This window comes from Rattus rattus, chromosome 13, assembly GCF_011064425.1.
Source record: "Rattus rattus isolate New Zealand chromosome 13, Rrattus_CSIRO_v1, whole genome shotgun sequence".
NCBI lineage: Eukaryota > Metazoa > Chordata > Mammalia > Rodentia > Muridae > Rattus > Rattus rattus.
In genome coordinates this window covers 3207099-3227163 of record NC_046166.1, presented here as the reverse complement: position 1 = coordinate 3227163, position 20065 = coordinate 3207099, and the positions used below count along the sequence as shown (strand labels likewise).

The 20065-nt window shown below is 43.4% G+C and overlaps 1 protein-coding gene across 1 annotated transcript in view; it reads left to right on the top strand.

Annotated features, from left to right (window-relative positions):
* Ccdc66 (coiled-coil domain containing 66) overlaps positions 1–20065 on the top strand; it is a 33369-nt gene that overhangs the window by 11322 nt on the left and 1982 nt on the right. Inside the window, exons 6-16 of the mRNA XM_032918798.1 lie at positions 473–638; positions 717–820; positions 1846–1958; positions 10988–11119; positions 11682–11932; positions 12111–12195; positions 13185–13346; positions 14352–14496; positions 14967–15092; positions 18051–18544; positions 19587–19624. Coding sequence (XP_032774689.1) covers positions 473–638; positions 717–820; positions 1846–1958; positions 10988–11119; positions 11682–11932; positions 12111–12195; positions 13185–13346; positions 14352–14496; positions 14967–15092; positions 18051–18544; positions 19587–19624 — 1816 coding nt within the window. The remainder of the gene's footprint in view (positions 1–472; positions 639–716; positions 821–1845; positions 1959–10987; positions 11120–11681; positions 11933–12110; positions 12196–13184; positions 13347–14351; positions 14497–14966; positions 15093–18050; positions 18545–19586; positions 19625–20065) is intronic.

Genomic DNA, 20065 nt, shown 5'->3' with positions numbered 1-20065 from the left:
TGCAGGAGTGTGCCATCACACCCACTGCTGTCCTGCTGCTGCTCCATTTGGTTGGTTTGGGTTGGGTTTTGGTTTGTTTGTTTGTTTTTAGTAGATACTTAAAGGATTATTTTACAAGTTTCTTGTTTGAGACAGGGTCTTACTGTGTAGCCCAGGCTGGCCTGAATCCTGAGTTCGAGCCTAAAGGTCTGCATCTCCCTCCACAGTTGCCTATTTTTATTTATTTCTTTTGTTGTGACAAGGTCTCTCTCTGCAACCTTGACTGGCCAAGGACTTGGTGTGTTGGCCAGACTGACCTCAAACTCAGAGCGATCCTCTTATCCCTGCTCCCTGTGTTTTACCTGATAGGTGTGATAGGCTGATAGGTGTGACCCCTCATGCTTGCTAAGGTTTTTCTTTCAACTGTACAGGAGTATGTTAGGATAAAATATTTCAATGGGTGTGATCTTAAAATCTTCACTTTATTTCCTAGGTCAAGATAGTTTACATTTAATCAGTATTCCTAGTCAGCCAAAGGAAGTGAGTGTCACAGGATTACTGCAGAAAACGGAGGCCATTTCCCCCGTCGCACGTGAAAATGAGCCTGTCCCCCGGAGAGCTCAAGCGGCATCTCAGCAGTGCGAGCAGAAAGCCACCGTGTAGGTGATGCCCACCTGTGTCTGGGGTAGCTGTGTGTATTTGCTTTTCCTGGCCTTTATATGTATGTTTTACCTTAGAGAGAGCGAATGGAAACCAGCCGACATATTCAGTACTCTGGGGGAAAGGGAACGTGATAGAAGTTTGTTGGAAGCAAGAAGAGCCCAGTGGAAAAAAGAGCTAGGTAATTTTTGTCCCTTGGCTGTGGAATGTTGTTACCTCTCGGTATATTAACGTTGTTTGATAGCATTTGACATCTGTAGTTCTTTGCATACTCCTGAGAAGCATTGGAGCTTCACGGTGCCCTGTGGCTCTGGCACTGTGCAGTGTGCACGGAAAGCAGTGTGCCGCTGGTATGCTTCAGGAGCCCTGCAAATACTCCTGAACCTTTCCTGTTTATGCTTTTTATTATGGAAATCCTGTGGCTTGAAGTATGGCTTTATTAAAAAATAGTTCACCTCAGTGTTGTGTGTGTGTGTGTGTGTGTGTGTGTGTGTGTGTGTGTGTGTGTCTATCTATCTGTCTCTCTGTCTGTTATGGTACTGGGAACTTTATTTTTTTAAAAATCAAAGTTATGCATGGATCGGGTTTGGGAGGTGGTGGTGTCAGAGAACAATTTGTGCAGGGTCAGTTCTCTGCGTCCAAGCGTCTTTACCCAATGAGCCATCTCACCAGCCCATAGCCCCAGCTCCTGTCTCCCTACCGTCAGTTAGTGAGAAGGGACTACCATCCCCACTTGGTCCTAAGCTTGTCCTGAAATAGGCAATTCTGTTACTCCACTTTACTGAAGAAACCAAAGTTTAGCCGGCAAAACAGCAGTTTCTCTGTTACAGAGGTAGGAGGTGGTCGAGCTTGCAGTTGAACCTGAATTTTGGCTGTGTACCTTCTAAGTCTGTCAGGAATAGCACAGGCGGTCGAACCATGGAGTGAGTAGGTAGCAAAGCCAAGTACCCCAAGAACCTGTTCCACAGTGTTGGTCGCTGTAGTGCAGACATTCTTGTGTCTGTCGGTGCTGCTCTTCAGTTTGATTCTGAGTCATACCACATCCTCAGAGTTCCTCTCTGATTTGTCAGGCATCTCCTTCCACACAACCCTGACGAACTGTAATTAACTGTTTCTGTTTGCACTCTGTAAAAGGTCATGATTTGTCTGCATGGATTTTTTTTTTACAGTTTTTGAACTTTTTTTAAAAAAACACATTATTTACAGACGAACAGGTTGCTTTAAAGAAGAAAGAAAAAGAAGCTTCTCAAAAATGGCCTGAACCTTGGAAACCCTCTGAAGTACTGTGTGAGAAGCTCCAGGTCCTCGAGCGATCTAAGGTAAGTGTTTCCAGTCTGATTGAGTTTGCTGCTTGCTACTTTGTGCACATTAACAAAAGACATCTTCAGTACAAGTTCTTCTTCTTTTTCTGAGCCAGGGTCTCTCTAGGTAGCTCTGGCTATCCTCAGACTCACTTTGTAGACCCTTTCTGACTCAAACTCAGAGATCTGCCTTTGCCTCCCAAGTGCTGGTGTTAAAAATGAGGGCCACCATGCCTGGCCTTTGTTACAATTTGAAAATGTGGAACCATGTTCCAATCATGGTTCACTTTGTCTTGTTTGTTTTAGAGGCAGGAATTTGCTATATAGCCCTGACTGGCCTCAAACTTGTGGCAATCCTGCTTCAGTCGCTTTGTGCTAGGATTCCATGCATCTGTCATCATGCCCAGCACCATAAACTTTATTTTTAGTGCTTATTGATTAAAAATGAAAAACTGTACTTAGGTTTGACATGACATTTAGTCATGGTTCAAACTAGTTTTCTAGATTTCCGTTTGCAATTTATAAGTGGCCTTGCTGTGTTATGAGGTTAAGTATTGAGACCACAGCCACTCCTCTACTCTCCTATAGAAGAGTGTTATTTATGTCTACATTTATTACTTTTTTTTTTTTTTTATTAACTTGAATATTTCTTATATACATTTCGAGTGTTATTCCCTTTCCGGTTTCCGGGCAAACATCCCCCTCCCCTCCCCTTCCTTATGGGTGTTCCCTCTCCACCTCCCCCATTGCCGCCCTCCCCCCAACAGTCTAGTTCACTGGGGGTTCAGTCTTAGCAGGACCCAGGGCTTCCCCTTCCACTGGTGCTCTTACTAGGATATTCATTGCTACCTATGAGGTCAGAGTCTAGGGTCAGTCCATGTATAGTCTTTAGGTAGTGGCTTAGTCCCTGGAAGCTCTGGTTGGTTGGCATTGTTGTTCATATGGGGTCTCGAGCCCCTTCAAGCACTTCCAGTCCTTTCTCTGATTCCTTCAACGGGGGTCCTATTCTCAGTTCAGTGGTTTGCTGCTGGCATTCGCCTCTGTATTTGCTGTATTCTGGCTGTGTCTCTCAGGAGCGATCTACATCCGGCTCCTGTCGGTCTGCACTTCTTTGCTTCATCCATCTTGTCTAATTGGGTGGCTGTATATGTAGTGGCTGTATATGTATAGGCCACATGTGGGGCAGGCTCTGAATGGGTGTTCCTTCTGTGTCTGTTTTAATCTTTGCCTCTCTCTTCCCTGCCAAGGGTATTCTTGTTCCCCTTTTAAAGAAGGAGTGAAGCATTCACATTTTGATCATCCGGCTTGAGTTTCATTTGTTCTAGGCATCTAGGGTAATTCAAGCATTTGGGCTAATAGCCACTTATCAATGAGTGCATACCATGGATGTCTTTTTGTGATTGGGTTAGCTCACTCAGGATGATATTTTCCAGTTCCAACCATTTGCCTACGAATTTCATAAAGTCGTTGTTTTTGATAGCTGAGTAATATTCCATTGTGTAGATGTACCACATTTTCTGTATCCATTCCTCTGTTGAAGGGCATCTGGGTTCTTTCCAGCTTCTGGCTATTATAAATAAGGCTGCAATGAACATAGTGGAGCACATGTCTTTTTTATATGTTGGGGCATCTTTTGGGTATATGCCCAAGAGAGGTATAGCTGGGTCCTCAGGCAGTTCAATGTCCAATTTTCTGAGAAACCTCCAGACTGATTTCCAGAATGGTTGTACCAGTCTGCAACCCCACCAACAATGGAGGAGTGTTCCTCTTCCTCCGCATCCTCGCCAGCATTTGCTGTCACCTGAGTTTTTGATCTTAGCCATTCTCACTGGTGTGAGATGAAATCTCAGGTTGTTTTGATTTGCATTTCCTGATGACTAAAGATGTTGAACATTTCTTTAGGTGTTTCTCAGCCATTCGGCATTCCTCAGCTGTGAATTCTTTGTTTAGCTCTGAACCCCATTTTTTAATAGGTTATTTGTCTCCCCAAGCGGTCTAACTTTTGAGTTCTTTGTATATTTTGGATATAAGGCTCTATCTGTTGTAGGATTGGTAAAGATCTTTTTCCCAATCTGTTGGTTGCCGCTTTGTCCCAACCACAGTGTCCTTTGCCTTACAGAAGCTTTGTAGTTTTATGAGATCCCATTTGCCGATTCTTGATCTTAGAGCATAAGCCATTGGTGTTTTGTACAGGAAATTTTTTCCAGTGCCCATGTGTTCCAGATGCTTCCCTAGTTTTTCTTCTATTAGTTTGAGTGTGTCTGGTTTGATGTGGAGGTCCTGATCCACTTGGACTTAAGCTTTGTACAGGGTGATAAGCATGGATCGATCTGCATTCTTCTACATGTTGACCTCCAGTTGAACCAGCACCATTTGCTGAAAATGCTATCTTTTTCCATTGGATGGTTTTTGGCTCCTTTGTCAAAAAATCAAGTGACCATAGGTGTGTGGGTTCATTTCTGGGTCTTCAATTCTATTCCATTGGTCTATCTGTCTGTCTCTGTACCAATACCATGCAGTTTTTATCACTATTGCTCTGTAATACTGCTTGAGTTCAGGGATAGTAATTCCCCCTGAAGTCCTTTTATTGTTGAGGATAGTTTTAGCTATCCTGGGTTTTTTGTTATTCCAGATGAATTTGCAAATTACATTTATTACTTATTGGTGTGAATGTGGGCCTGTGTACGCCACTCTGAGGGGAGCTGTTAGGGAACCCCTGGTGTCGTCTTCTCCATCTACCCTGTGATCCTGGGCACTAGCCCAGGTCTTTGGGTTTGGTCGCAGATGCCTCTTGCCAGGCCATCTGTCCAGCTCCATTGTTAGTGGACTTAAGAGTCACAGTCTGTACCCAACAAAGCAGGTTTGGCCAGCTGTTCTCAGAAAGCTCATTAAAAGAGCCAAATTAATCCTGAAAAGCAGAAAACTCACTCAGTGGTGTCACATCAGAAAGAGGGGCAGAGAGATCCAGCATGTCCCCAGATCCATCTGGAGGGTAACTGATAAAAAGGGGCAGATTAAAGTGAGGTACACCACGAGGCATCCGGCCAGGCTGTCCCCCACCTCTGTCGGTCTGCGGTGTTGTCTGCCGCCGCGTTTCCCTAGGAGACAGGCTCCTCCTCCGCTGCCCTGGGCTTCAGCCTCCTCCTCCAGCAGAGGAGTCATTTGGGGGGCGGGGGGCGATGTTTGAATAGTCTGATAGTCAAAGAGAGGGGCTCGAGTGTCAGAGGCACTCCCTCCCACTACAGTTAGGTTCTAACTGGCACAGAAATCCACCACTGACTCTTGACCCCATCTTAGGCTTATCCAGTGGCCACAGATGTTTACATCCAGTACCCTTTAGGTAGGCAGTGTTTCAAGGACTTCAGATCTTTGCTGGAGTTTAATTGTAGATGAAGACATGCTTTGTCTTTCCTCCCCTCCCTGCCTTTGCCCCTGTCTCCCTCTCATGCTGTTTCTTAAATCCATTAGTTTTGATTTCTGTATAACTTATTTGCTTCAAAGAAATGATTAGGAGTCTTTTTTTTAAATTGCTAATTAAATTTTTTTTTGCCAATTTTTTTTCTTTTTTTGGCTTTTCAACTTTGTGTGTGTGTGTGTGTGTGTGTGTGTTTTGCTTGCACACTCTTAAGTATGTAGTTGTACATGTGGAGGCCTGAGAGTGACTTCTGGTGTCTCCTGACATCACTCATCACCTTGTATGCTGAGGCAGAGTTCTCACTTGGACCTGGAGTTCCCAGTTCAGCAAGTCTGGGGACTGAGCTCACATGCTGGGTTACGGACAGGCCCCTCAACGGCCAGCATTTGTATGGGAGTGTTCAGACTTCCTCACTCTTACTGCCAAGGACTGTCGTCTATACTGGACACCTGAAAACTACAACACACAAACTCCAACACTGGATAGGCAAGAAGTGGGAGGAGCTTCCTGTCTGTTCAGGGTGGGAGAGCGGCCGTGCACGCTGGAGCGCACCTTCGCTGCTGGCAAAGTTTTGATGTTGCCTTTTTCTTCTTTGCACACACTGGGCAGGAGGGACATCTGCAGCCTTTGAAGAAGTCCTGTTTTATTGAGGAAAAAGAGTGTGATACACGGAAACCTTTCCTTTGCACTGCACACTTTACTGTGCTCCCATTAATTAACATCAGTGTTTGAGATTGTCTCCCTAATTGACATCTTGGCTTTCCTGTCATGACTAGCACCCCTAGAAACTTCTGAAATAGAGGGTATTTCTAATGCACTTTTTAATACAGAGTAGCTGGCATCCCAGACCACAGTCCTTGCTGTCGTTAAACCATAGCAGTTGACCAACAGAAAGTTATTTTGTATTTATCCTAATTAAAAAACAAACAAAAACCCCACATGTTTTGAGGGCAAATACATACAACCTAGCACTATTTTTAAAACATAGGTTTTTTTTTTTTTTACACGTATTTGTGTGTGTGTTTGCGTGTGTCGGTATGTGGTAGTACACATATACCACAGACTGGGTGGAGGTCAGTAGACAACATTCACGAGTCAGTTCATCCAAGACTAAACTCAGACAAATGTCCTGGCTGAGCCATCTTACTGGTCAACTTGTACACTGGGAATACTTAAAGCCACAAGTTTTTAAAGTCATTAACACTTATTCAGGGTCTCCATTATTGCAATGAAACAAAACACCCTGACCAAAAAGAAAGCAAGTTGGGGAGGACAGGGTTTATTCTGCTTACACTTCCTCAGTGCTGTTCATCACCAGAAGTAGTCAGGACTGGAACTCACACAGGGCAGGAAGCAGGAGCTGATGCAGAGGTCATGGAGAGATGTCACTTACTGGCTCGCTTCCCCTGGCTTGCTCGGCCTGCTTTGTTATAGAACTCAGAACTGCCAGCCCAGGGGTGGCCCCACCCACCGTGGGCTGGGCCTCCCTCTCAGCCACTAGGGAAAACCATGCCTTACAGCTGGATCTTAAGGAGGCATCTCCTCAGTTGAAGTCCTTCCTTTCACATGACTCTAGTTTATGTCAAGTTGACATAACACTGTTCAGTACATGTAAGCTCCTCAAAAGACATGAGTTAAAAAGGACGTGGGGTTTATGAACATGTTTTTAAAAAGTAAGAGGACATTTAGGAAGCTGGTGCTGGAGGGAGCCCCGTGGTTCGGTCCCCAGCACCCACACAGTTCACGGCTGCCTGTGACTCCGGCTCTGTTTTGGACTCTATGGGCACCTGCACAAATACACATGGCTACACCCAAACATAATTAAAAATAATAAAAATTGGGGCTGGAAAAATGGCTCCTTGATTAAGAGCACTGACTGTCCTTCCAGAGGACCAGGTTCTGTACTCAGCACCCACATGGTGGCTCACCACGGTCTGTGACCATAAGATCTGAGACCCTCACCCAGACATGCATGCAAGCAAAACACAGTGCACAGAAAGTAAGAGGTAACAATGAACAACAATAAACAAAAAAATAATAAAAATCCTAGAACATTATACCAGCATATTAGAGAGTTTTGATTAAAAATGAACAAAAGAAGTGACCAAGTGGTACTATATTCTTGAAGAAATTGAATCCACCTTTAAAGTGTCTACACTCAATTAGCTGAGACTAGGTGATCCTAAGTTTGAGGCTAGCCTGGGCTTACGATGTAGTGAGACCTTATCTCAAACCAAAGATGAAGGAGGGAAACATGGGAACCCAGGCCCAGTGAGCTTGATAACCAAGACTAACAAAACATTTTTGATATTAAGACTTGACTAGAAACATTAGAAAAATTATAAAGATTAATCTGGAGAATTGGGTTTACTCAAGGAATGCAAGCTACTATTTATTCACAAACTAATGATACCCATAGAAAAAAGCTTAATCAAAAAGGCTAGATTAATCAAAAAGACTAGATTAATCAAAAAGGCTAATCAAAAAGGCTAGATTAATCAAAAAGGCTAGATTAATCAAAAAGGCTAGATTAATCAAAAAAGCTAGATTAAGCTGGGCAGTGGGGGTGCAGGCCTTTAATTCCAGCACGCAGGAGGCAGAGACAGGTGAATCTCCGAGTTCAAGGCCAGCCTGGTCTACCGTTCGAGTTCCAGGACAGCCAGGGCTACACAGAGAAACCCTGTCTTAAAAATGACAACAAAAGGGGTTGGGGATTTAGCTCAGTGGTAGAGTGCTTGCCTAGCAAGCGCAAGGCCCTGGGTTCGGTCCCCAGCTCTGTTAAAAAAAAAAAAAAAAAAAGGAAAAAAAGACAACAAAAGACTAGATTAGGATTGACATTTTAAAAGTCCCTAGCGCAACAGTAAAAGGATCATCTACAAAAGCAAAATGATAGGACTGGGAAGGTAGCAGAGTCAGGACTGCGTGGTGGTGCAGGCTTGTGATCAGTGCCTAGCCTGCCTTGGGTCCCGGTGAGAGCACTGTACGAAGCAAGGTGAATGGCTCCTGCGGAGTAAATGACACTTGTGGGTGACCTCTGCTGTCCACACCCCAACACACACACAAGAAACAAGGAGGACTTGATAAAAAGTTTAGTTTGCTTTTTTTTTTTTTTTTTTTTCTTTTTTCGGAGCTGGGGACCGAACCCAGGGCCTTGCGCTTGCTAGGCAAGCGCTCTACCACTGAGCTAAATCCCCAACCCCTAGTTTGCTCTTAAATTACCTATCTGGATGAAAGATTTATAGCTAGGATATATGTGTGCACGTGTGTGTGTGTGTGTGTGTGTGTGTGTGTGTGTGTGTGTGTGCGTGCATGCATGCGTGCGTGCGTACCTGAGTAGAGACAACTCCAGACAACTCCATGGTTAATAAGCATGCGAAAAACCAAGACTTTGAACTATATCCTAAACCTGTATAAGTCATATGGTTTCAGAGAGATTTTATGTAATTTTCAATTGAAAGTAATTTTTAAAATTGAATTAAAATGATTACATCATTCCCCCTCCTCTGCTGCTCCCCTACCCAGTTCACAGCTTTCTCTTCTTTAACCATTGGAAACAGACATAGAAACACATGTAATGCCAACCTCTGAGTCAGTTTAGGTTTTGCTGCATGTACGTGTTTCTAGAACTGACCACTTGGTATTGAGTAACCAGAGGCTCATCCCTGGGGAAGACTGATTTTGCCCACTTTGGCTTGTAGGTCTTCATGTATGTGTGAAGCCTAGAGATTTCCCCATCTTCGTTGAGATGTCAACTATTGTTGGAATTGTTCATGTTTTCTTAAGACAGCCATGTTGAGATTTCATGGGTGTAGCTTCCCTGTCTTAGCTAGAAAACACACTTAGAGTAGTCTTTTTCTTACTCCTCTGGCTCTTAAAATCTTCCCATCCTGCCCTACCCCTTCTTTGGTGTTACCTGAGCCTTAGCTATAGACTGTATTATATTGTAGATTTAGGTGTTGTGTTCTAGACGCATCAGTCAGATGGTTGACAAGTCGTGTCTTTCTGTAATGCTTTCTGTTGCTTCACTGATGATCAGTGAGACCCATACTTACCTATGGGTACAAGGATGCGTATTTAGAATACCCTTAGGAACTACACTGGTTTAGGAAAGTGATAGTTGTAGATTATCTAAGATCCGTATCTTGTTGACCATATGTAGTTGACTCGGTTTACCATAGCAAGCATGACTTCCCTCCTGTTGAGTGGGCCTTGAATCCAACTAGACAGCTGTTGGTTACTGCCAAGATACCAGTGCCACTACTGCGCCTTTAGGAGCGTGCTGCTGTGATGGCCGTCGTGGCATCGAGCTGCACAGGACTATTGGTTGTAATCCCTTAGCAGCTCATATATTGCCCTCCTGGATTACGAAAGCTAGTCTTCAGGGAGGAGGCTTTCAGGTCAGCTCACGTCCTCCAAAAGTATGGTGGTGTCAGCAATATGGACCTAGCTTCTGGGACACAGCCCTGTACTGTCTGGGTAGTCTGTTGGGCTCTCTTGACCAGCAACTTGAGAGGAGGTTTCTTGGGTTTGGTATTAGCGGTTTTGTTAGGTAATCTAAGGTTCTTAGTGAGAACACTATGATCCCAAGTGTTGTAACTTCATTTAAACTACATACATTTGTATACACATATACTCAGGTGTAATTTTGGATAAATAGGATACTTGTAATACTTACTTACTAATGATTCCCTTCTCCCTCCATCTGTACTTTCCCCATTCCTCTCCAGTTGAAGCCCCCTTTCCCATTTTCCTGTATTACTTACTTGCCATTGCTCTCAGTACCCTCACCCCACCCCCACAGCCCTGCTCACTTTCCTAGTTTCTGCAGCTTACCAGTTCTCAGCCGTCCTGACGCTGCGACCCTTTAATGCAGTTCTTCATATTGTGGTGACACTCAATCACAGAATTATTTTGTTGCTACTTCATGACTGTAATTTTGCTAGGGTTGTGAGTCATATGATAAATATCTGATATATACAACATTTGACATGTGACCGTGGGGCTCACGCCTCACAGGTGGGGAACCGCCACTCTAGGTTATATATATTCTCATCTAAAGATCTGGAGCTAGGAAGCACAGCATTTGTCTTTCTGGTCTGAGTTACCTCACACATAATAGTTTCTAGTTCATCCATTTACCTGCACATTTCATGACTCAAGATTCCGGTCCCCGCCTCCCTTCCTTTCTTCCTTACAGCCAAATCGTGTTCCATTGTGTATGCGTACCACATTTCATTCTCTGTCTGTCAAAGGCCATTGCTCAACTATTGTGAACATGGGTGAGCAAGAGCCTGTGAAGTTGGGTGTTGATTTGACTTGTTTTGCTGTTTTTATTCTTGGAAGATCTATGCAATCACAGAATAGTCTTTCCCCAAATTGTATTTTTATAGACTGCTTTAAGTGAAGAATCTAAGAAAATATTTCCTTTCTGTGTCCTGGGGCGCCTTACCATCTACGAGTGTATGTTTAAAACACAATTCTGAGGTCAGAGCTCGTCTCCTTAGTAGTGTGGTCAGAGTCTTGGCTTGACAGTATTGCTCCTCCCAGGGAGAGCCACCTTCCTGGGTTAGGTCTGTGTTGGTAAAGTTTACACTGTGGAGGCCTCACTTCAGTTGGCTGCTGACTTGTTCAGGAAGCAGGGCTGCTGGAGTCCCCTTGCATCACCGTTAAACAGGAGCAGCAGAGAAAATGGATTGAAGAATTGAATAAGCAAGTAGAAGATGACCAGCAAAGAAAAGCAGAAGAAAAACTGATATATTCAAAGGTAACTTGGGACCTAAAATTCCTAGTCTTTACTCACACGAACTTAGATTCTGAAATTACTTGGCAAATTATACATGTCTTTAAAAAACTGCTTTCTCTGAATGCACTTACTGTAGTTTTACATAGCTTTTTAAGACTTTAGAACTGCATTTAAAAACCATTTTGTAAGGCAGTTATCTAATTATACACGGAATCAGAACAAAACAATTTTCTTAGTTTTTATGATGCATTTACTACTGGATTTCTTTTAAAATAGTTTTCAAGATTTTATCCCCTTTTATTTGTCTGGGTGTTTTGCCTGCACATATATCTGCACCATATGCATATAGTGCCCAAGGAGGCCAGAAGCGGGTGTAGTAGGACTAGAGTAACAGGCAATTGCTGGCTGCCATGTGGGTGCGTGCTAGGAACTGAAGCCCGTCTCTTCCTGAGAGAGCAGCCAGGGCACCTAATGACCGAGCCACCTCCAGCTCGTCAGTGGTGACTCTCAGGTTGTTTGGTGTTTATAATTCTGTTCAGGAATAGTCAAAAGGTTCTGAGCATTTCCTGTTTGTCACTGTTAGGGTGAGGAACATGACAGATGGGCAGTGCATTTTGATTCATTCAAGAGTCATCCTGGTTCTCAGTCTCGACTGTCCTCTCAGCTAACACACCAACACCTGGAGTCACTCTGCGTGTCTCCCGACACTCAGGAGCTGGCTGATGTCAGCAGTGTTGACACACCTCCACCTGGAGTCCAGGTGGAGCCTTCAGAGAAAGAACAAAGAGCCAGGCCTGTCATGGATATGTCTGTGCCACACGGTCAGAAAACAAAGTAAGTTGGTTCTCAGTGTTGATTCCTTTAAGAAAGTGTGCTGGAATAGAACTGTCCCTATGTCCAGTTGGTTTCAGTTTAGCAGTCGTCTTAGAAACAGAGATGCTTAGCAGATGTTGCTGAAACAAAAACTGGTCAAACTTGTAGAGTTTTGAGTAACTACTGTGTTTCTTCACAGCTTTCTCCGTTCGATGACTGCACTCTTAGATCCAGCACAGATTGAGGAGCGGGAAAGACGCCGACAAAAACAACTAGAACACCAGGTATTATGTTGTAAAATATTTTGTGTTTCCATAGTGTGCCTCACATTGTAAAACATTGCTCTCTGTCTTACTAAGTCATGAACATGGCCAGCATACACCTAAGTAAAGGAAAGTTTCATTTTTTCCCCCAGACAAGCTTTAATGTAGTATAGGTTGGTCTTTAACTTGCTTTGTAGCCAAGACTGACATTTAATTCATTTTCCTGTCTCCACTTCCCAAATCCTTGGGATTAAAGCATACAGTACCACACCGAGCTGGAACTCCTGATATATATTTTCAACCTGGGTCCAGTTATATATATATATATATCTCATACTGTAAATCCAGTCTCTTGACATAACTGGCGCCATGTTAGAATTAAGCCTGGGGTGAGGACCAGGCAGTATTATTACCATGCTGTCTGCCTTCAGGTGGAACCTTTAAGTGAGGATGTGGTGTATGTGGCTTTGTGCTATCATTAAATATTGACAACTTGCTCAGTTTCTTTAAGGTCTCTGAAAGAAAACATTAAGACATCAAAGTAGACTTCTGGCAGTGCAATCTAGTAGAATATAAGGCAAAGATTGAAACTCATTTCAGGCTGACATTAGAGGGACTTAATGGTCTGAGTGACTTTTTGATAGTTCTCCTTCTCTGAAGACAGAGAGAGGTGGGGGCAGAGGGAGTATTTTAAAATGAGCTCTCACCACGTTGCTCAGATGTAGCTCAGATGTTTTCTTACCTAAGACTTCTAAGTAGCAGGGGCCACATTCAGCAAGATAAGCACTCAGCATGCAACACTGCCCAGCACAGATAGGCACTCAGTGTGCAGCCTGCGTTCATCTTAAACAGTTCTCCACACCACTGTGTGTCTGACTGATAAACTGTACTCTCATCGGCAAAGCACAGTTCTCCACACCGCTGTGTGTCTGACTGATAAACTGTACTCTCATCGGCAAAGCCAGTGCTGCATGCATTTTTACTTGTGGCTTGTGATTATTTCTCACTAGAAAGCAATCACGGCTCAGGTAGAAGAGAACCGCAGGAAGCGGCGGCTGGAGGAAGAACAGAGAAGGAAGGAGGAGCAGGAGGAGGAGCTGCGCTTGGCAAGGGAGCGGGAGGAGATGCAGAGGCAGTACGAAGAGGACATTCTCAAGCAGAAACACAAAGAAGTAGGTGTTCATGGCACCCGAGCAAAGAGGAGGCTGAAGGTCTGTGGTTTGAATTATGTTGCTACATGCACAGACATGACAGCCTTGGCCAGGTCATACTCCTCACATGGTCCAGGCCTCAGATGCTGCATGGTTGGCCTGTTAAGGGGAGGTGGTCAGGGTGAATGCAGAACCAACCTTCCTGTGATCTGGATAGCAGATGCATAGAACCTACTGATAATTCTAGGTATTGGGCTCACAAGTACGGCTCAACAGGTAAGGGCTCTTGGCCCCCAGTACCTGGAACTCACGTACCAGGAGAGGACTCTTAAAGTTGACATCTGACCTCTATACACACTTCGATGCAACCATCACCACCTCCCCACACCCCTAAATAAATCTAAAGTAATAATGACTCTAGATGTTTTTAAAAAAAAAAAAAGGTAATGATTGGCTGGGATTGCTGATGAAATTCCTTGCTGTGTTAGAGGTCTCTTTGGGCTCAGTAACAGCCCAAAGAGTTCATGTCTCACTGTCTAGCAAAACCCTCCATTACTGATTCACACAAGGTAGGTAGGGTGGTCCAGGGGCTGTGCCTGAAGATGACCTAACAGCAGACCACCCAGTGATAATTCAGTTGTCAGCTTTAGAAGCACAGAGTCTGCACTTCCTTGCCTGTTTTCACTTGCAGCCTTTCAAAGATGAGAGGTGGAAAGGGGACATATGGCCTGCACTTCAATTTCATTGAGTAGGCTGAGACAGCTAGGCATGGTGGCAGTGCTTGCCTGTAATCCCAGCATTTGGGAGTTCAAGGACAGCCTGGTGTACACAGTTCTAATATCTACAAAAAGAGTATGTTAGAATTGTAATCTCTAAAAGGCAAGAACTTTGCCTGTTGACCGGTCTCCAGCAGGTACCTAGACCAGCATCTGATACGTAGGGAGAGCATGAGCACTTGTACTCAGTGGAACGGTCACGTCATTGAATGCACTTGGTAATTGTTTTCCTATTTGTCCCTCTTGGTAGGAAATCATGACTTTAAAGACAAATGAGCTCTTCCACACAATGCAGCGAGCGCAGGAGTTGGCACAGAGGCTCAAACAGGAGCAGAGGATCCGAGAACTGACTCAGAAGGGGCATGATACATCCAGGCTGATTCAAAATCTCGGTGGTAAGGGACTAGTCAGAATTTTACTTAGTTTTGATTTTGAAGATGATTTTAAGTAGTTGCCTATTTTAATTCCTTAAAAACATATTAACTAAATATTTTTTAAAGAACTGAGTCTTTTCACCTAAACCATCCTTAATAATTTAGAAAGCTGTCCTGAAACATTAAACTTTGCAGTATCTTTTCCATAGAAATTTTCAGTCATCCTGATATAGGTAACGTGTACTTTAATATGCATTCTTAGATTTTTAAATTCAACAAGTGCTAGAACACAGGTAATTTTTCATAATAAGTTTAAGCAACCATCTTAAATCTTACCTCGCAAAAGTGTTACTACGGTTCATGGTGATTACATCAGAGTCTTCAGTTTACTTTCACCTTTCAGTGCAAGTCCGCTCTGTCCCTAGGCCGCACATGGTCAGTACTCCTTAGCTGTGATTTTCAGGTCTGTTTCTCATTGCCATTTGACGCAGCACACGTGGACTGTAAGGCATCCACTCCCCTCTCCAGTTCACGAGACGCCGAGGAGGCTGCTAATGACACACGTGCAGCTGCCACTTCAACAGCCTCTCCCAAGAAGGACACTGGCGTGCAGACAGGTATTCCAAGTGTTCCAAGTTCTGTTTCAGCACTTAAAAAACGAAGACCTCTGGTGGGTTCTAATTTGCCTTTGTGAAAAGGTCTCTTGTAACCAAGGGTGACCTAGAACTAATCTTTCTGCCTCCACCTGCTAGAGGCTGGGAGTCAGAGGCAGGTGGCACCAGGCTGCTTTTATGTAATACTAGGAGACTGAACCCAAAGGTGCAGTGCATGCTGGGCAAGGGCTTTACCCAACTGAGCTGCTTGGTCCCTAGTCAGAAACGTGAGGGTTTTAACAAAGGCGCCTCCTGCTTTTTATTTTTGGGTTTATTATGAGATCTCACATAGATATAAAATTTAAATTCTTTACCAACTTTTCTTTTGTAGTTCAGGGATTTAGGGAACTTGGGCCTAAAACATTCTAGGCAAGCACTCCACTGGTGAGCCAAATGTCTAGACCAAATCTTAGTCATTTAAGGGACACTATTTGGTGCCTAAAAGCTCATGTAGACCAGACTGGCCTGGGACTCCTGGAAATTTTCCTGCCTCTGCCTTCCAAGTTCTACAGTTAAAGGCATACACCACCATGCCAGCTGTTTTGTGTTCTTTAACATGCTCATGTTGTTAGCATCACAATTTTAGAACCTTTTCAGCTATTCAAATTTATTTCCTATGGAAATGTTATAGAACACAACCAATTTGCATGTTATCCTTGCACAGGGGCCATGCTAATCTCATTCCAGTGTTACTGTGTGTGTGAGTTGGAACTGAGCACAGTACTGAAATGAGTAATTCAGTTACACTCTCCACTCTCTAGTTCATTTTGTCTTAGAAGATTTGCAGGTTTTGTACTTTTCTTATAACTGGAATTATGCTGTAAGTGGTCTGTCTCTTTTGTGTTTGGCTAACTGACTTTGAGCATGGTGTATAGGTTTATCCATGTTATAGATATTATGATATAATCCCATTGACCCTCACTGTGAGTTATACTGGATTTTGCCTATGACTATGAACATTTCAGTTATTTCTATTTAGGACTACTGTAAATAGTGCCACTGAATTCTTACAAATTTTCTGTTCTTAGTTAGCAGAGAGGCGTTTGAATTTCCAGTTATGAGTAGGTGCCATTTTGGAAAGCTGCTGAAGTGTCACCCAAAGCCTGTCTCACTAGTAGTGTAGAGGAATTCTTATCCTCCCATGGCCTTGCCAGCACTTAGTTTCTAGTCTGCATCACCCCAGTGACTGACACTGCACATGCTTTCATGTCTGGTTTTACATTATTAAGAAAGGCAGTATTCATACTGGATCCCTGAACCGTTTTAAAAGGACTTGTTTTTAATTCGGTTTATATGTACAGGGGAGGGTGGGCTACGTGCAGGACTTAGGAGACCAAAAGAGGGTGTCGGACTTCCTGGAGCTGGAAGTGTAGGCAGGTGGGTGCTGGGTGGTATTCCTTACTCTTAAGTGCTGAGCCAGTTTGGCCACTGGACTTGGAGACTTTTGAGGCAAGTTCCCCAGCGGCGTCTGTAACTCTTCATCCCAGGAAACCCTTTTTGTTTCATTTTCTCAGTTCTGTGAAGTTGTTTTATCTTTTCCCATTTAAAACTAGTTCAGTTGGCCTTCCTGTTAAGTAGTTATGGCTTCTGATGATCCTATACTAACTTCTAATGCTAAGTCAAGAGAAAACATTGTCCAAGCCACTCTGGAGTCAGATAGGTTCAAACTCAGAATACCCACCTAACACGGTGCCCAGACTTTTCCTGGCGAGATGCAACATATCTCACCCCAAAAATGAAGCACAAGGGACCAGAGTAACAGTTGCACCCATGTTCTGTTGGTGAACTGTGATCGTTATTGAGGTTACTAACAGGATTATGGGTGAGAAGTTTCTGTTGAGTAGGAATAACTCAAAAGCAGCTGCACTACCAAGAAGCCCTCCCCCAAAACCACTGTCCACCTTGAACGCTACAACCTAGAACTCCCTGCAGAACGGCTGGTGTCTCCTCCTCCAGCAGGTGTTCCTTGTCTTTCTGTGTAAGGGTTCCTCAAGAGTCTTCCAAGATACTTCTCTCAGACATGTGCCTTCATTGTTGTTATTAAACCTCCCGAGGCTCAAGAGCCTCTCTCTGGAGTAAACAGCCATCAAACATCACTATTTTCTCCAGTTACTTGAGATCTTAATTTAGTAGGCCAAACGAGCCGCAGTTCACACGGATATATGGCTCTGTCAGTGGCAATGTAAGATGTTGAACCTGTTATAGAAAAGTTTTTGCAGCATCTAAAATAAAAACCAAGAAAACCTAGGTCTTCCTAAATACTAGAAACTCGGGTTCACAGCCTCTAACTTGTGTCTGTGAAGATAACATTAGACATGCCTTATGTAGTGGAATTGGCATAAGAAAAGCCTGACATGTACCTAACATGGTTATAAACTTTGAGAACTTCATGTTCGTTAAATAAGCCAGTCTATCACTTTTAAAATCTCTCAATTTTTGATATGGTGTCTGGGCTCGACTGGAACTTGCTCTCTGGAACTTTGTAGATCAGGCTGGTATTGAATGTGTTTCAATCCTCTTGCTTCTGCTTGGAATTGCCTGCTGGGTGTATGGCACTGGGCTGTTTATATGGGCCATTTGGAGTAGTCATTCTAGAACATCAAAGCAGAATAGTGGTTACAAGCCTCTAGGGGATAGTTACAGTTCTTTCATGGGTTTAGCTGCATGGAGGATTACATTCTTAGGGATGGAAGGATACACAGCAGGTAAAAGTGATTGCCACCAAGGCTGAGGACCTGAGTTCCCTCCTTGGTTCCCCGCATGGCACAAGGAACCAACCTTCACAAGTTGTCCTTTGACTCCCGTGCATGGTGTGGCACACCCCAGACATGAACCCAATCATTAAATAACTGAGAAAAAAATGATTAGAAATTACGTATTTTACCATGTTTTTAAAATTAATCATTTGTAATTTTTATTTAGATGACGTAAACTTAGGAATTTTCAATGATGGGCTACCACACTGTGGATCGGTAACAGAGTGGGGAATCAGAAACCTTTCTTCTCCAGAGATTTCTGCAGAATTCAGTGGACAGACTGGCATTAGGAAAGAGAAACAGGAACTAAGTATGGATAAAGGCACTAATTTAGACAAAGAAAACAGCTGGTATAACAGCCAGTGCACTCAGCATAGGAGAACAGAGAAACAAACAAAACTCGTGAAGAAATGTCCTAAGAAGCCTGCCTGGAATATAAATAAGCCTCTCAAAAGGTATGTTCCTGCATCAGCGAAGTACCCTGCACATCTCCAGAGGGAGAAAGAGGAAAGAAAGGTAAGAAGGCAGATGGAGCTGCTTCACTTAGTGCAGAGAAACAACCCCGAGACTCTCTCCCAAAACAGAGGCACTTCACCAGACACTTTTGCTTCACCTCACCGAGAAGCGGAGTCAGAAATGAGGTCGCATCTTCTCAAAAAGGTAAAGCTCCTTTATCTCAGTGTTTCAGAATTCACAGTAACCCAAATCCTTGTTTTCAGGAGGCCATGGTTCATCTAAAATTATTACAGAAAATATGTCAGAGGTCAGAGGAAGACAGCCATGCTTGTTGTATGAACTGTGTGCTGTAGCCAGCTGTGTCAGAGACTGTGTAGCACCAAAAGCCAAAGGAAAAAAATCATACATATATCAAATGAAATACTAATTAGATGTAAAGAAAAATGAATTCAACCCTGCCTCAAACAAGAAAAAAACCCAAACAAAAAAAATAAAATCATGAAATTTGTAGGGGAATTGGTGGGTCTGGAAAGTATGTTGAGTTAACCCAAACTTAGAAAGGGGAAAAACAAAAAAACCAAAAGATGAGATTCTCACTTATATAAGGGTAGGTGATGAAGGATGAAATGTAGGCAGAAAGACACACGAATCCTCAAAGAAGATTAAAGCTTTTCCTTTTTGGGGGGTGGGGGGGGTGGGGAGGTTATGGACAAATAAAAATGTGGTGGTCAAAGCGTAAAACCCCAAGCAGAGCTAGGTGAGGTGGGCAAGTCTGAGGTCCTGCATTTAGGAGGCAGCCGGAGTCTGAAATCAGCCTGGATAAGCTACATAGGAAGTTCTAGAGATGCTGTCTTGGAAAACAACACAACGGAACTGCAGACTGGCCACCCTAACAGATGTCCCTCCAATGGAGTTCTGGGCTGACCAAGAGTTTTGAGTACCTGTATGAGGTTTTGTGAGTTAATTAAAAGAAAACTCATATGTTAATAGAGTTACTGGCCTGGCCCTGGGACTATGCTTTATTTTATACAGCACCTCTTTATGTCTGAGAAGTTGGTGAGGTGCCTGCCACAAAGCCTGATGACCTGAGTCACTAGGGCAGAAACAAGTCCTCTAAGCTGACCTCTGACTTCCATGCACACACTGTACACATGCATGAGCACACATACACCAAGTGTTTTAGAGTGGTTGGGGACATGTGCAAACGTTACTTACTCCGTTTTTCCTTGTACTGTCCATCTTTAAGGTAGAAGAACCTCTGGAAACCTCGGTTAGTAAAGAAAGGTATGTGTATTACTTCCTTAGCTGCTTAGTGCTGCTTTGTGGGAAACAAGATCTGGGTGACAGCTCCATATGCAGATGAAGGCAGTAACAGCAGAGGTATGGCTTTCATTGACTGGGTTTTCCATATCTATTAACAGTGGAATAGGCACTCAGCTTAGATAAATCAGATAGGGAAATAGATTGGTGGATTTTTTTTTTTAATTCAGTTAATTAGGTGGGAAGTTTAGACCAGTCAATTATTTTTTATTCTTCATTTTTGTGCAGATAGTTTGAGAATGGTCTCAAACCATAACTTTAGTTCAGATAGCACAGGCGTCACTTTCATATAGAGAGAAATGAGGTTGAACCCACCTAACACTGATGACTCTTAGAATCTACCAACTCCTCCACCCCCATTGGAGTGTGTATGTATGTGTAACACTGCTATATACAGTATTCCTT